The 18,463-nt window shown below is 44.9% G+C and overlaps 1 protein-coding gene across 5 annotated transcripts in view; it reads right to left on the bottom strand.

The window, feature by feature from the left end:
* CBS (cystathionine beta-synthase) overlaps positions 1 to 18,463 on the bottom strand; it is a 494,065-nt gene that overhangs the window by 41,140 nt on the left and 434,462 nt on the right. For 4 of the 5 annotated variants that reach the window (XM_063445617.1, XM_063445623.1, XM_063445636.1 and 1 more), the window contains 4 exons: positions 10,960 to 11,153; positions 10,783 to 10,889; positions 9,662 to 9,796; positions 5,119 to 5,198 (listed from right to left, as the gene is read on the bottom strand). In XM_063445617.1, the coding sequence (XP_063301687.1) occupies positions 5,119 to 5,198; positions 9,662 to 9,796; positions 10,783 to 10,889; positions 10,960 to 11,147 (510 nt within the window). In that variant the 5' untranslated portion in view covers positions 11,148 to 11,153. Of the gene's footprint in view, positions 1 to 5,118; positions 5,199 to 9,661; positions 9,797 to 10,782; positions 10,890 to 10,959; positions 11,154 to 16,932; positions 16,940 to 18,463 lie in introns of those variants that run through there. The other variant, XM_063445627.1, reaches the window with a different exon arrangement.

An 18,463-nucleotide genomic window follows, 5' to 3' on the forward strand; every position in this document is an offset into this window, starting at 1 on the left:
TTCTAGCTTGTTCTAGTCACTCAGTGCTTGTGTATTCTATTATCCCTTTTGGTTTTGACCCTGCTTGTTTACCTTACTCTGCTTATCTCTGTTACCCTTGATTCGGCTTGTCTCTCGCTTACCTGTCTTCTGTTACCCTCGACCTCGGCTTGTCTTTGACCATTCTATACTGTGCTACTTACGTTAGTCCGGCCATTCTAAGGTCCGGTATACGTATCTGGCTACTGTTTGTACTCTGCGTGTTGGATCCCTGTCCCGATCCTGACACTTTATCCACATATGCGATTTGATCAGAGCCGATGTGGAAGGCTCTGGGTTTGTAAGTACCCCATTTCCCTTACGCTTTACTGAATATAAAACTTACGTTATTGCACCAGAGCTATTTCCCTTATACATTCTAGAATACAAGAGAGGAGGATATTGAAAGAAGGGATAAGAGTCGCCTTTACGGACTCTGAAAACGTTTATATTGAGCTATACCCCTATAGCTCCTGAAAGTGTGAGTGGGAAGTTTACAACTTCCTGTTTTACTTATTTCTGTATTACAGTTTGCACTATGTTTGGGTTTTTCTGTTTATACTTCTAGGAAACCCTTAAAGATTTTTTGTGAATTTACATACTAAGGAAATCCTTAAAGAATTGAGTGTGAATTTAGATACTAAGGTATCGTTTTTGTACTTCTGGTCTCCATCACCAGATATTCACTTTGGTTACCCACTCATATAGCGCTTCACCCATATTCTGGTTTTACTTAAATTATATTAACTATAAAGATAAGGTAAATTACGTCAAAATAGCCACCAGGAAAAGTTAACTCTTTCCTGGATAGGCATGTTTAGTGGGGCGAGACTGCCCTCTATAGACCAAATACTTAATTTGCTATCTAGAAGATAACCACACCTGCAATGTTTCTATTGGTCTATTACTTAGTGACGAACAGAGAAATTTTCCTTTAAAAAGTTAAGACAAAGGGAAGAGAGAGGTATGCACAGAATGCAGAGAAGGCAAAGGAAGCAAGATAGTCGGAAGCAGGCTAAGTAAGAAGCAAGCAGAGTCAGAGCGAGAAATAAACATTCCTTGACACTTAACTACCTGAGAATATCTGATGAGAAAATCTACTTAACTGGTAAATATGCTGGATTCATTTAATCTAAATTAATTACAATTTTTCTAATAGCATGAGATATGACTGGATAAATCACGATCAGATTTCGATTTTTAGAAATCTTAGTTAAATAAGAGTATATATATTTATAACCATTCCATGCTGCCGATGGAATTAGAATAAGTGTGTATTTATGTGACATATCACATGTTAGCATATCGTGATATTTATCCAGGTGTATTGATTTGCTCTAAAATAAGATAAAATATCTGTTTAGGCAAGTTAAAATTCTGCTTATAGAACATGGTAGATTACTCTTATTGGATGGTTCCAGATAGTGACTAATGAACTGGTTTAAATGTTATTTTATTTAAAATTACGTGAGAATAGGTCTTAATTACTTAGGAGGTCTAGCCAGCACTGAAAGGGTTATTTTAACTGTCAGCTAAAGTTTTATGGCCTTACGCTGCAAGAAAGTTTTTCTGTGTGTGTAAACTTTCACTCTCGTTCTCTGTGAAGCCGTCATAAATCTTCTTGACAATTAAGACTGTGTTAGCCATTGGGAGATGTTTTTACAATACCATATTGTATTGCATACCATGTTATACTAAATATTCATTGATTATTGTCACACATGTTACTTATTATTATTTAAATTGTCACAATAAATTGTATCTATTTTTATAACAAATTGTGATTTTATTTATATGGAATACATTTCACTTACACGATAACGATCTTTGGGATCTGAGAATTGAAATAGTGGGCAATTCTCAACTGTTTACTATTATTATCCCATAAATATCCCCACAAGTGAAACTTCAGATATCTGCAAATACGAAAACGTGGTGAAGGACAATCCTCAATTTATGCATTGCAGCACGTAGAGGTAGTGATCTCCGATCACTTCCTCCCAGCACTTGTGAATGGGAATCCACACTGGAGTAGAGCAGCCCTCGACATGTATATGGCCAGTCTGGTCCCCACTGGAACCCAGGGAAGCCACCCACACTACTAGATATACACAGAAATGCAGAATAACCTTCCTCCTTACACAAATAATACTAACAGTCCACACAAACGTAACACCACCAACAATCCACATACATGCACACAACCACCACACATACACACAGCCCACAAGCAGCCCCAATACACAGCCCACATTCATAGGTATACACAATACCACTACTACTATGAACATATACAATATAATAGCTCATATACGCACAAATACAACGATACAAAGCAACTGCAGTTTAAATAACACAAGCAGAATACGGCAACATGCACACCCCTATTTAACAAAAAAAAAAAAAAAGAAAAACGGACATCACAATCTTATTTCGGCATAGTGCTGCTAAAAGGTTGCCTACTAGGGATCGACCGATTGTCGGTTTTACCAATATAATCGGCCGATATTCGGTATTTTCGGCAATATCGGTATCGGCCAATAGGGATACCGATATTGCCGATAATACCTCCCAGGACCGCCAGGCTCATTACAAGCCCGGCGGTCCTGGGGGGGACGGACAGCAAGCACTTGCTCACCTCCCTGCAGCTCCCCAGTGTAACTCTCACGAGATCCGCGGCCGTCAGAGCGTTGCCATGGGTTACACTGGCCGCGAGAGTTACACTGGGGAGCTGCAGGGAGGTGAGTAACTGCTTGCTGCCCGCCCCCCCACAGCTCAGCCCATGCCACTGGACCACCAGCGACTGCCACAGCCCCCCTCCCTGGCCAGGCAACAAGCAGGGAGGGGGGACAACAAAAAATAATAATAATAATAATGAAATATAAAAATAAAAAAATTATGTAATAAAAAATGCCCCCTCACACTCCATTATATACACATACACTACACAAACACACTGTGTATATAAAGCAGTGTGTTTGTATAGTGTGTGTGTATATAAAGCAGTGTGTTTGTATAGTGTGTGTGTGTGTATATAAAGCAGTGTGTTTGTATAGTGTGTGTGTGTGTATATAAAGCAGTGTGTTTGTATAGTGTGTGTGTGTGTGTATATAAAGCAGTGTGTTTGTGTATATAAAGCAGTGTGTTTGTATAGTGTGTGTGTGTGTATATAAAGCAGTGTGTTTGTATAGTGTGTGTGTGTGTATATAAAGCAGTGTGTTTGTATAGTGTGTGTGTGTATATAAAGCAGTGTGTTTGTATAGTGTGTGTGTGTATATAAAGCAGTGTGTTTGTATAGTGTGTGTGTGTATATAAAGCAGTGTGTTTGTATAGTGTGTGTGTGTATATAAAGCAGTGTGTTTGTATAGTGTGTGTGTGTATATAAAGCAGTGTGTTTGTATAGTGTGTGTGTGTATATAAAGCAGTGTGTTTGTATAGTGTGTGTGTGTATATAAAGCAGTGTGTTTGTATAGTGTGTGTGTATATAAAGCAGTGTGTGTATATAAAGCAGTGTGTGTATATAATGCAGTGTGTGTATATAATGCAGTGTGTATATAATGCAGTGTGTGTATATAATGCAGTGTGTGTGTATAATGCAGTGTGTGTATATAATGCAGTGTGTGTATATAATGCAGTGTGTGTATATAATGCAGTGTGTGTATATAATGCAGTGTGTGTATATAATACAGTGTGTGTGTATATAATACAGTGTGTGTATATATAATACAGTGTGTGTATATATAACAGTGTGTGTATATATAATACAGTGTGTGTATATATAATACAGTGTGTGTATATATAATACAGTGTGTGTATATATAATACAGTGTGTGTATATATAATACAGTGTGTGTATATATAATACAGTGTGTGTATATAATACAGTGTTTGTATAGTGTTTATATAATGCACACTGCATTATATAAACACACTGCATTATATACACACACACACACACACTACATTATATACACACACACACTACACAAACACACTGCATTATATACACACACACTACACAAACACACTGCATTATATACACACACACTACACAAACACACTGCATTATATACACACACACTACACAAACACACTGCATTATATACACACACACACACTACACAAACACACTGCATTATATACACACACACTATACAAACACACACACTCCATTCTATACACATACACTACACAAACACTGTGTATATAATGCAGTGTGTGTTTGTGTAGTGTGTTTATATAATGCAGTGTGTTTGCATAGGGTGTGTGTATATAATGCAGTGTGTGTATATAATGCACACTACACAAACATGCTGCATTATATACACACACACACACACACTCTGCATTATATACACACACTACATAAACACACACTCTGCATTCATTATATACACACACTACACAAACACACACACACTCTGTAGTGTGTGTATATAATGAATGCAAACACTTTGCATTTAGTATATACAGCATTCACTTCACGCACACTACACACACTAGACTAATACACACTGCATCCACTACACACACTGCATCCACTACACACACACTACATCCACTACACACACACTACACAAACACACACAGCTCCCCTGTCTAAACACACTGCATCCACTACATGTGGCATGTATATTTTGTGCATTTACCTTTAGAAATAGTTTTTATTTTCCAAAATGGTAAATGTACAGAATATCGGCAAATTACATCGGCTATCGGCCTGAAAGTTCACAGAATATCGGTATCGGTTCTAAAAAATCAATATCTGTCGATCCCTATAAGCCTACCCCTGATCTAGTGGATGAAGCAGTAATGGCATATAATTGCAGAGTTGTTTGTGTTACACCTGTGAAGGGTCTAAACAAATTCGCTCATATATGTTTGTTGCTCTGTAATGAAGTACTTGAAAAATATATATGCAACGCACTGTTGATGCTTTTCATCTACTTTCACCATCTAAAAAAAAACCAAAAAAAAAAAAACACCTGGATATGATTCCCCACCCACACAGGTACGGAGTGATCCATTTCACCATTGCCCAAAATGTAAATTACAGTCCCCCTCTATTTTTACATGCATAGAGACTCCCATTCCCATTACCTTTTCCATACTCATCTTCTCCGGCATGACAATAATACAGCGGTATCCCTTCACAGCGGCAGCCAGAGCCAGTCCGATACCTGTGGAATTCAGGTTGCCATCAATAAAAAGCTCATAACTGCAGCCTTACGACGCTTCCTGTATCCTTCAGGAGACTCTCCTACAAAATGTTCAACAACCTAACCCCAAAACTAGAAATTCGCTCTCATTCGCAAACACATGCTCACCCACTGCTGTGTTAGCAGGGAAAGTGCACAGAACCCGATAAATAATGAGTATTTCAGAACGACAGACACTATACTCACTGTGACTGGGTTAGAATTTCACTCAAATTCCAATTCAGTCAAGAGATATAGAAAGACAAAGTGTCTGTATTTCTCCTCCTGACTTTCTCACAGCGGATTCTGTATGTCGACCAGAGTCAGCTGCAGGAAATTAGCAGTGTCTATGTAGGATCTCGCGGTATCCTCCATAGACCTCATGCTGTAAAAAACACACGTACAAGAATACAGCAGTCACGTCGGCCATCTTGATCCGGCAGGTCCTCTTCGGAGCCATGTCTGCTAGGGACAGGTTCATGTAAGTAAATCTCAACTTTACCTGTACTTTCCATAGGTTTAGTTACATACAGACTGTATCCCCCGCCAATCTCCCTCCTCCCTCTCTCTATAGGTTTAGTTACATACAGACTGTATCCCCCACCAATCTCCCTCCTCCCTCTCTCTATAGGTTTAGTTACATACAGACTGTATCCCCCGCCAATCTCCCTCCTCCCTCTCTCTATAGGTTTAGTTACATACAGACTGTATCCCCCGCCAATCTCCCTCCTCCCTCTCTCTATAGGTTTAGTTACATACAGACTGTATCCCCCGCCAATCTCCCTCCTCCCTCTTTCTATAGGTTTAGTTACATACAGTCTGTATCCCCCGCCAATCTCCCTCCTCCCTCTTTCTATAGGTTTAGTTACATACAGACTGTATCCCCCGCCAATCTCCCTCTTTCTATAGGTTTAGTTACATACAGACTGTATCCCCCGCCAATCTCCCTCCTCCCTCTCTCTATAGGTTTAGTTACATACAGTCTGTATCCCCCGCCAATCTCCCTCCTCCCTCTCTCTATAGGTTTAGTTACATACAGACTGTATCCCCCGCCAATCTCCCTCCTCCCTCTTTCTATAGGTTTAGTTACATACAGACTGTATCCCCCGCCAATCTCCCTCCTCCCTCTTTCTATAGGTTTAGTTACATACAGTCTGTATCCCCCGCCAATCTCCCTCCTCCCTCTTTCTATAGGTTTAGTTACATACAGACTGTATCCCCCGCCAATCTCCCTCCTCCCTCTCTCTATAGGTTTAGTTACATACAGACTGTATCCCCCGCCAATCTCCCTCCTCCCTCTCTCTATAGGTTTAGTTACATACAGACTGTATCCCCCGCAAATCTCCCTCCTCCCTCTTTCTATAGGTTTAGTTACATACAGACTGTATCCCCCGCCAATCTCCCTCTCTCTATAGGTTTAGTTACATACAGACTGTATCCCCCGCCAATCTCTCTCCTCCCTCTCTCTATAGGTTTAGTTACATACAGACTGTATCCCCCGCCAATCTCCCTCCTCCCTCCTCCTATAGGTTTAGTTACATACAGACTGTATCCCCCGCCAATCTCCCTCCTCCCTCTCTCTATAGGTTTAGTTACATACAGACTGTATCCCCCGCCAATCTCCCTCCTCCCTCTTTCTATAGGTTTAGTTACATACAGTCTGTATCCCCCGCCAATCTCCCTCCTCCCTCTTTCTATAGGTTTAGTTACATACAGACTGTATCCCCCGCCAATCTCCCTCCTCCCTCTCTCTATAGGTTTAGTTACATACAGACTGTATCCCCCGCCAATCTCCCTCCTCCCTCTTTCTATAGGTTTAGTTACATACAGACTGTATCCCCCGCCAATCTCCCTCCTCCCTCCTCCTATAGGTTTAGTTACATACAGACTGTATCCCCCGCCAATCTCCCTCCTCCCTCCTCCTATAGGTTTAGTTACATACAGTCTGTATCCCCCGCCAATCTCCCTCCTCCCTCTCTCTATAGGTTTAGTTACATACAGACTGTATCCCCCGCCAATCTCCCTCCTCCCTCTTTCTATAGGTTTAGTTACATACAGTCTGTATCCCCCGCCAATCTCCCTCCTCCCTCTTTCTATAGGTTTAGTTACATACAGACTGTATCCCCCGCCAATCTCCCTCCTCCCTCTCTCTATAGGTTTAGTTACATACAGACTGTAACCCCCACCAATCTCCCTCCTCCCTCTCTCTATAGGTTTAGTTACATACAGACTGTATCCCCCGCCAATCTCCCTCCTCCCTCTTTCTATAGGTTTAGTTACATACAGTCTGTATCCCCCGCCAATCTCCCTCCTCCCTCCTCCTATAGGTTTAGTTACATACAGTCTGTATCCCCCGCCAATCTCCCTCCTCCCTCTCTCTATAGGTTTAGTTACATACAGACTGTATCCCCCGCCAATCTCCCTCCTCCCTCTTTCTATAGGTTTAGTTACATACAGTCTGTATCCCCCGCCAATCTCCCTCCTCCCTCTTTCTATAGGTTTAGTTACATACAGACTGTATCCCCCGCCAATCTCCCTCCTCCCTCTCTCTATAGGTTTAGTTACATACAGACTGTAACCCCCACCAATCTCCCTCCTCCCTCTCTCTATAGGTTTAGTTACATACAGACTGTATCCCCCGCCAATCTCCCTCCTCCCTCTTTCTATAGGTTTAGTTACATACAGACTGTATCCCCCGCCAATCTCTCTCCTCCCTCTTTCTATAGGTTTAGTTACATACAGACTGTATCCCCCACCAATCTCCCTCCTCCCTCTCTCTATAGGTTTAGTTACATACAGACTGTATCCCCCGCCAATCTCCCTCCTCCCTCTTTCTATAGGTTTAGTTACATACAGACTGTATCCCCCGCCAATCTCTCTCCTCCCTCTTTCTATAGGTTTAGTTACATACAGACTGTATCCCCCACCAATCTCCCTCCTCCCTCTCTCTATAGGTTTAGTTACATACAGACTGTATCCCCCGCCAATCTCCCTCTCTCTATAGGTTTAGTTACATACAGACTGTATCCCCCGCCAATCTCCCTCCTCCCTCTCTCTATAGGTTTAGTTACATACAGACTGTATCCCCCACCAATCTCCCTCCTCCCTCTCTCTATAGGTTTAGTTACATACAGACTGTATCCCCCGCCAATCTCCCTCCTCCCTCTCTCTATAGGTTTAGTTACATACAGACTGTATCCCCCGCCAATCTCCCTCCTCCCTCTTTCTATAGGTTTAGTTACATACAGACTGTATCCCCCACCAATCTCCCTCCTCCCTCTCTCTATAGGTTTAGTTACATACAGACTGTATCCCCCGCAAATCTCCCTCCTCCCTCTTTCTATAGGTTTAGTTACATACAGACTGTATCCCCCGCCAATCTCCCTCTCTCTATAGGTTTAGTTACATACAGACTGTATCCCCCGCCAATCTCCCTCCTCCCTGTCTCTATAGGTTTAGTTACATACAGACTGTATCCCCCACCAATCTCCCTCCTCCCTCTCTCTATAGGTTTAGTTACATACAGACTGTATCCCCCGCAAATCTCCCTCCTCCCTCTTTCTATAGGTTTAGTTACATACAGACTGTATCCCCCACCAATCTCCCTCCTCCCTCTTTCTATAGGTTTAGTTACATACAGACTGTATCCCCCGCCAATCTCCCTCTCTCTATAGGTTTAGTTACATACAGACTGTATCCCCCGCCAATCTCCCTCCTCCCTCTCTCTATAGGTTTAGTTACATACAGACTGTATCCCCCGCCAATCTCCCTCCTCCCTCTTTCTATAGGTTTAGTTACATACAGACTGTATCCCCCGCCAATCTCCCACCTCCCTCTTTCTATAGGTTTAGTTACATACAGACTGTATCCCCCGCCAATCTCCCTCTCTCTATAGGTTTAGTTACATACAGACTGTATCCCCCGCCAATCTCCCTCCTCCCTCTCTCTATAGGTTTAGTTACATACAGACTGTATCCCCCGCCAATCTCCCTCTCTCTATAGGTTTAGTTACATACAGACTGTATCCCCCACCAATCTCCCTCCTCCCTCTCTCTATAGGTTTAGTTACATACAGACTGTATCCCCCACCAATCTCCCTCCTCCCTCTCTCTATAGGTTTAGTTACATACAGACTGTATCCCCCGCCAATCTCCCTCCTCCCCCTTTCTATAGATTTAGTTACATACAGACTGTAACCCCCGCCAATCTCCCTCCTCCCCCTTTCTATAGATTTAGTTACATACAGACTGTATCCCCCGCCAATCTCCCTCCTCCCTCTTTCTATAGATTTAGTTACATACAGAATGTGGATAATCTCTATGTTCTTTATTGCCTTCACTCACTGTCACAATAAGTTTTGTGTAACAGTCCTATAATGCTATGGAATATATTCTCGTTAAATAAATAATACATTGCAATGTCATGTATAAGCTTTAACCCCTCACCAGTGTTTCCAGATGTTGGTTCAATTATTGTATCTCCTGGTTTGAGGATCCCGTCCCTTTCGGCATCTTGCACCATCCGCAGACTGATCCGATCCTTGACGCTGCCCCCCGCATTGAAGAACTCACACTTTGCCACTAGGGGGAGATGGAAAGAAACCCAATAATATTAATGCAACCCAATATGAACAATGGTAATGCAGAAATAAGGGAGGGCAACAGAAGGCTTGGTTATGACATTTTCTGCAAAGTCCAGCAAACTTAGAAATAAAACTGTAGGTATTTTCAAAATGCCTTTACCGTGTGGGAGTGGGACAGAGCTAGGCGCGGGAGTGGGACAGAGCTAGGCGCGGGAGTGGGACAGAGCTAGGCGCGGGAGTGGGACAGAGCTAGGCGCGGGAGTGGGACAGAGCTAGGCGCGGGAGTGGGACAGAGCTAGGCGCGGCCCTGGCGGGGGTGGGACAGAGCTAGGCGCGGCCCTGGCGGGGGTGGGACAGAGCTAGGCGCGGCCCTGGCGGGGGAGGGACAGAGCTAGGCGCGGCCCTGGCGGGGGAGGGACAGAGCTAGGCGCGGCCCTGGCGGGGGAGGGACAGAGCTAGGCGCGGCCCTGGCGGGGGAGGGACAGAGCTAGGCGCGGCCCTGGCGGGGGAGGGACAGAGCTAGGCGCGGCCCTGGCGGGGGTGGGACAGAGCTAGGCGCGGCCCTGGCGGGGGTGGGACAGAGCTAGGCGCGGCCCTGGCGGGGGTGGGACAGAGCTAGGCGCGGCCCTGGCGGGGGTGGGACAGAGCTAGGCGCGGCCCTGGCGGGGGTGGGACAGAGCTAGGCGCGGCCCTGGCGGGGGTGGGACAGAGCTAGGCGCGGCCCTGGCGGGGGTGGGACAGAGCTAGGCGCGGCCCTGGCGGGGGTGGGACAGAGCTAGCCAGGGCCGCGCGCCAGGCTCACCGCGTTGCGGCGGGGATAACACCAGGCTCACCACGTGGCGGTGGTGTGATGATGGGATAGCGTGCAGTTGAACCTGTACCTGTGATGCTGTGTTTATATTTCTGTGGCTTGCACTACAGGCTGGGCAGAGAACAGCAGGGTAAAACCAGGAGAGTGACAGCAAGTGACTGGCATGTACTCACACAGCTCACACTTTAGCCCATGTATCTTTCCAATATTGTTTATTCGAACGAGTGGGGTGTCTCCGATTTTGTCCAGGATGCTTGGCAGGATTCGGGGGTTGTGTTTCCTACAAGGGTTAAAAGATTTTAGTCTTTTCCAAGTCACACATAACAGAATAGCCAATTTTGCACACTCACAGTTCTACATGATGATGTGGGGAGTCTGCCTGTGGTTTTCCCAGAGCCCATGTGCACTTGCTTGGCAAATCTGGCCGAATCCACTTCCGATCAGTGCCAAGATCAACCTCCACGTTGCCATTAGCCACATGAGTCTCTGTCATATTGGGGCAGGAGGTAGAATCAGAGCTTGGAGGCACAGATGGCATGATGTCCTGTGAAAGAAGGCATTGGTTAGAAGACATCATGGTCTAATGTGATACATTCTCACTATGAAATGCTGCACATACAGAGAAAATCCCCTTTGTTGCCTGGCAAAACATTTCCAGCAGCTCCTCCTGGATAACAATGTGTCTGTCCAAGCAGAGTGCATACCAGAATTCGACACCATAGCGGATTAGAATTCTAGATACCTAGAGAGTACAGCAATTTATGTTTGGACTGCAATGTCTTTCTACAACTGCTGTCAGTTTGGGGGCCTCTGAACATAGACCTCTTTGCACTTTTTGGGGGGAATTTTCAACTCCCACTTTTCTACAGTTGGAGACTGGACCCAGAGGCTCTTGCAGCAAATGCTTTTCTCCAACAATGGCTGGTCGTGTCACTATGCTTTCCCGCCTTTCTCTCTGATCTCAAGTACTCTGAGACGCCATCTCACTTGTCCTTATTACTCCATTTTGGACATCTTAACCGTGGTTCTCGACTGTCCTGGAGATGGCTATTGACATCCGGAGATTACTTAGTTTCCAAACATACTACTAGATTCTGACAGGATTTCACATCCCTCACTTCTTCAAGAATACCTCCATCTCTTAGCATGTCTAACTTCCATGGACACTGGTTTGTTTCTGATGTCCCCAAGTCGACTCATGACAAGTGCGTGGACACTGGGATCGAGACGATCCTACAAACATGATTGGAATACATGTTCAGAGTCTTGAAGTGTTAGTGAAGAGGCCACTCTCTGGTGACTTAGGTCACCTTTGCACACTGGGTGAGATGGATTATGGATTTGATACTTCCACGTTCAAACCGCACTAACTAAGGGCTGCTATGGCATGTAAGGCAGGCTGTTGCTTGGAAGAGCTTTTGAAGGACGCCGATTGTTCAAGAGAGTATACATTCATGGAGTTATTTCAAGTTATAAAGCTTGTTAAACATGTCACAGGTGCAAATCCCAGGTGGGTCACAGTCCTTCATCCTTCTCAGGTTTTTAAAATCAGTAGTAATAACCTCTCTCTCACTGGGAGAAAGGAATATAATACTGGTTATTGTTTGAGATCACAGAGGCAGAAAATCAATCCTACATAGGAGTCCAAGATGAAGCTTGTTATTTTTAACACAGTGAGGGAGTTTAAGCATGAAGATATCCTAACTATAAAACAGTGGCGTTCCGGGTAGGGGGTGCCATGACCCTGGTCTGGGGGCTGGAGGGGGCTGTGTGAGCTGTACAGCCGCACAGTGCCCCATGGTAGTTAGGGTGCCGGGCGGCCAGAACAGCTCACACACGCAAAGAGCAGCTGAACTGGCCACACGGAGGTAAAGTGGGGGCGGAGCTAATCAAAATCAGGGGCGGGGCTTAATACAGCCCTCACCCGCTGCTGTTACTGATGCACGTGGAGGTGCAGCAAGAAGGAATCTCTGCCTCTCCACCTAACAGGCTCCAGGGAAGGACTTCAGGGAATCCACTCCTCCTCCAGCTCCTGTCTGTAAGTAATAGTGTGTGTGTGACTGTGTCTGTAATAGTGTGTGTGTGTGTGTGTGTGTGTGTAACTGTCTTCCTGTAACTGTGTGTGTGTTTGTAAATATCTGCCTGTAAAAGTGTGTTTGTGTGAGTCTGTCTGCCTGTATCTGTGTATGTGTGTGTGACTGCATGCCTGTAACTGTGTGTGTTTGTGACTGCACGCTTCTAACTGTGTGCCAAGCCCAGGATCCGCCCCGGGTGCCAAATGCTCTAGGTACGACCCTGCTATAAGATAAGGCCAGAGACTAATGAAAGTATTTAGAAAATTAGGCAGACTAGATGGGCCGAATGGTTCTTATCTGCCGTCACAGTCTATGTTTCTATTTTACTTCCAATGTTATTTTGAAGCATTGAACCAACAAAGTATGAACCTCTGTGTCATGTAATTAAAAATACCAGATTTTACTAATGAATCACCACAACACCCACAGACCGGTCTAAAATGTCTTCTGCCATGAGGCCCTTAGTCAAGCTTTGGTTGTTTGATTGATGCCTTCAACTCTGAAATCCCCCTTACTCCGCAATGATATACCCATCAACCCAAGGTTTACCTTGATAATATCTTTCTACTAGTAGATTAATTCACATACTGCTTAATTCAAGTCTTCCAGGAGAACCTCCATTTAAATGCCATCAAATATTACATTTTTCTACAGAAAAGAACTGACCCGCTGGAAAGGAATCAAGCATTATCGGTACAGTCTGTAACATGATCATGCTTAGGACTGATTAGATTAAAAAAAAAAAAAGTAAGTTATATTGTATCAAAAAACAAAAATCAACATTTCGGCCTGCAGGTCTTTATCAAGATGTACTCATCTCTTCATTTCCTATACAAATCTAATGCTGTGCAGCACCGTGGTTATTTGGATTTAAAGTCAGTGGGAGTGGGAGGGAGGGGGAGATAGGAAGACCCTCAGTGGGAGCTAGAACAGGAACACTAGGAGTGTAGCACATGGCTGGACAGATACAGTATATATCGGGGGATAGGAAGACCCCCCAGTGGGAGCTAGAACAGCAACGCTAGGAGTGTAGCACATGGCTAGACAGATACAGTATATATGGGGGGGATAGGAAGACCCCCAGTGGGAGCTAGAACAGCAACGCTAGGAGTGTAGCACATGGCTAGACAGATACAGTATATATCGGGGGATAGGAAGACCCCCCAGTGGGAGCTAGAACAGTAACGCTAGGAGTGTAGCACATGGCTAGACAGATACAGTATATATCGGGGGATAGGAAGACCCCCAGTGGGAGCTAGAACAGTAACGCTAGGAGTGTAGCACATGGCTGGACAGATACAGTATATATGGGGAGATAGGAAGACCCCCAGTGGGAGCTAGAACAGCAACGCTAGGAGTGTAGCACATGGCTAGACAGATACAGTATATATGGGGGGATAGGAAGACCCCCAGTGGGAGCTAGAACAGTAACGCTAGGAGTGTAGCACATGGCTAGACAGATACAGTATATATGGGGGGATAGGAAGACCCCCAGTGGGAGCTAGAACGATAATGCTAGGAGTGCGGCACACAGTATATATGGAGGGGGGGGGGGGGGGTAAGTGTTAAGAGTGTAACAGGGGAAGAGTAGGGAAGTTCGCAGTATACAAGGACCTATAATACGCATTTTAAACAGGAGTAAGCATCCACTTAGAGTTACTGTCTGATTAGCAACTGGGATTTGTGGAGCATGGTTAGAAAGAGGACAATAAGCAGACTATGACCCATTACCTGATTTACAAACCGACAGCAATGCCGCCTGATAAGGTGACAGCAAGATAAGGACAGGGGATCCCCACATACACATCAGGTACATCAGGAATGCTTCCTGCAGGTAAGGGAATTCTCTTTATGATGTTTGTGTTATGCAGCCACTAACTGTTCACGTGCCTGCTGTCTGAGACATGCCAGCTGTTGCCACAATCCCACGCCAACAGATGATAAACAAAACGTACGCTCACCTGGCAAGAATAGCTACAGGGCAAACAGATTGCACAAACATCTCCAATTCACCTTCAACCCACCTGCTGTCCTGCAGAACAGCTACACAAGGGTTTTATAAAGAACAGGTGCATGGACGAGAATCTAACAGTGTGGGCCTCGTTCTTTTTACCTATTCTTTGTCATTGCGAAGACATATTGGAAGAGAAGAAAAAAAAAAAAAAAGTATTTTCTTGATTTGTGTAGCGAATATTATTATTATTAACCTCATAGAAAAGTAAATCAGAAAAATCCCTGCAAGAGCTTACACTACATTCACCCGAGCTATTAACCCATCAGCTCTCAGCTTCCGTTGTATTCATCTAAGACCATGGCAAATTCAGACATTGACACTTAATATTGGTCATTTGCAAAGACATCAATCATGGATCTATCGTGTTCCTTTTTTATTACAAATGAGAGCGGGCAAACCTCTAATGGCCATCATCCAATCAAACCAAACCTGTAACAACCGCTAACGGTCATCATCCAATCAAACCAAACCTGTAACAACCGCTAACGGTCATCATCCAATCAAACCAAACCTGTAACAACCGCTAACGGTCATCATCCAATCAAACCAAACCTGTAACTAGCGCTGATGGTCATCATCCAATCAAACCTGTAACAACCGCTAACGGTCATCATCCAATCAAACCAAACCTGTAACAACCGCTAACGGTCATCATCCAATCAAACCAAACCTGTAACAACCGCTAACGGTCATCATCCAATCAAACCAAACCTGTAACAACCGCTAACGGTCATCATCCAATCAAACCAAACCTGTAACAACCGCTAACGGTCATCATCCAATCAAACCAAACCTGTAACAACCGCTAATGGTCATCATCCAATCAAACCAAACCTGTAACAACCGCTAACGGTCATCATCCAATCAAACCAAACCTGTAACAACCGCTAATGGTCATCATCCAATCAAACCTGTAACTACCGCTAACGGTCATCATCCAATCAAACCAAACCTGTAACAACCGCTAACGGTCATCATCCAATCAAACCAAACCTGTAACAACCGCTAATGGTCATCATCCAATCAAACCTGTAACTACCGCTGATGGTCATCATCCAATCAAACCAAACCTGTAACTACCGCTGATGGTCATCATCCAATCAAACCAAACCTGTAACTACCGCTAAAGGTCATCATCCAATCAAACCAAACCTGTAACAACCGCTAACGGTCATCATCCAATCAAACCAAACCTGTAACAACCGCTAATGGTCATCATCCAATCAAACCTGTAACTACCGCTGATGGTCATCATCCAATCAAACCAAACCTGTAACTACCGCTGATGGTCATCATCCAATCAAACCAAACCTGTAACTACAGCTGATGAATATATTTTCTAGAATAAATCTAAGCAAGCATTAATAAGGGTGTATAACATATTCATTAGCATATCTTGTTCAGGTAGAATACACCGTTATCCCAGGTGATCCTAAGAAGTGACTTCTCAGGACACCAAGCAACCAGTAAAAAGAGGTAGATTCGTGCACCCCTAGCCTGGTAAAACCAGTCAGTGGAATGAAATCCCCTCATTATTAGAGTCCTCCTACCAGCATACTTTGTCCACGATGAACTAATGTCACTAAGACCGAGTATCAAGCTGGCACCATGCTTGGGAGAGGAAAGACAAGTTTGTGCATTATTTGTAGGGAGTCTCTGGGAGTTTGTTCACAGTTTACCATAGAAAAACTCTGTTCCTTATTTAATACGTAGAGTACAAAACGAATCGATGGACAGGTTCTTGGTTAATTATTATATTATTTATATAGCGTCAATTGAAAAGTTCCAAAGAGGGGACTGTCCTGGTAAAAAGCAGGACAGGTGGCAGTCATGGAGATGTGAAAATGAGGAGTACTGCATGTCACTCAAGCAGAGCAGTGTAAACAATCTGAGAATGGAAACGCCCAGGGCAGGCGTTTAATATTTACCTTACGATAAGTAACAGCAGGAAAGTCAAGCATTTTCTTACACACCTTACATGAAGTCTAAGTAGAATCCTATACAATAAAGAATATGTATGATAAACAGGCATGAGAGAGTGAATTGCTGAGTAAGGTGACTGGGCCATGGCGGGCACACAGCCGGGTAAAGGGACTCCAGGCCGGGGCAGACAGACAGCCCCTAGGGCAGGTAGACCAGATAGTGTTACAGTATTTCCCTGTATTACAGGTAGACTGCATCCCTCTAGGAAAGATGGACAGGATACCTCTAGGTACAGCGTATAGACCGATTGCCTCTAGGACAGGTGGGATTATTACCTCTAGGACAAGGTAGGGGGTGATTACCTCTAGGACAAGGTAGGGGGTGATTACCTCTAGGACAAGGTAGGGGGTGATTACCTCTAGGACAAGGTAGGGGGTGATTACCTCTAGGACAAGGTAGGGGGTGATTACCTCTAGGACAAGGTAGGGGGTGATTACCTCTAGGACAAGGTAGGGGGTGATTACCTCTAGGACAAGGTAGGGGGTGATTACCTCTAGGACAAGGTAGGGGGTGATTACCTCTAGGACAAGGTAGGGGGTGATTACCTCTAGGACAAGGTAGGGGGTGATTACCTCTAGGACAAGGTAGGGGGTGATTACCTCTAGGACAAGGTAGGGGGTGATTACCTCTAGGACAAGGTAGGGGGTGATTACCTCTAGGACAAGGTAGGGGGTGATTACCTCTAGGACAAGGTAGGGGGTGATTACCTCTAGGACAAGGTAGGGGGTGATTACCTCTAGGACAAGGTAGGGGGTGATTACCTCTAGGACAAGGTAGGGGGTGATTACCTCTAGGACAAGGTAGGGGGTGATTACCTCTAGGACAAGGTAGGGGGTGATTACCTCTAGGACAAGGTAGGGGGTGATTACCTCTAGGACAAGGTAGGGGGTGATTACCTCTAGGACAAGGTAGGGGGTGATTACCTCTAGGACAAGGTAGGGGGTGATTACCTCTAGGACAAGGTAGGGGGTGATTACCTCTAGGACAAGGTAGGGGGTGATTACCTCTAGGACAAGGTAGGGGGTGATTACCTCTAGGACAAGGTAGGGGGTGATTACCTCTAGGACAAGGTAGGGGGTGATTACCTCTAGGACAAGGTAGGGGGTGATTACCTCTAGGACAAGGTAGGGGGTGATTACCTCTAGGACAAGGTAGGGGGTGATTACCTCTAGGACAAGGTAGGGGGTGATTACCTCTAGGACAAGGTAGGGGGTGATTACCTCTAGGACAAGGTAGGGGGTGATTACCTCTAGGACAAGGTAGGGGGTGATTACCTCTAGGACAAGGTAGGGGGTGATTACCTCTAGGACAAGGTAGGGGGTGATTACCTCTAGGACAAGGTAGGGGGTGATTACCTCTAGGACAAGGTAGGGGGTGATTACCTCTAGGACAAGGTAGGGGGTGATTACCTCTAGGACAAGGTAGGGGGTGATTACCTCTAGGACAAGGTAGGGGGTGATTACCTCTAGGACAAGGTAGGGGGTGATTACCTCTAGGACAAGGTAGGGGGTGATTACCTCTAGGACAAGGTAGGGGGTGATTACCTCTAGGACAAGGTAGGGGGTGATTACCTCTAGGACAAGGTAGGGGGTGATTACCTCTAGGACAAGGTAGGGGGTGATTACCTCTAGGACAAGGTAGGGGGTGATTACCTCTAGGACAAGGTAGGGGGTGATTACCTCTAGGACAAGGTAGGGGGTGATTACCTCTAGGACAAGGTAGGGGGTGATTACCTCTAGGACAAGGTAGGGGGTGATTACCTCTAGGACAAGGTAGGGGGTG

This window comes from Pelobates fuscus, chromosome 1 (assembly GCF_036172605.1).
Source record: "Pelobates fuscus isolate aPelFus1 chromosome 1, aPelFus1.pri, whole genome shotgun sequence".
Taxonomy (NCBI): Eukaryota; Metazoa; Chordata; class Amphibia; order Anura; family Pelobatidae; genus Pelobates; species Pelobates fuscus.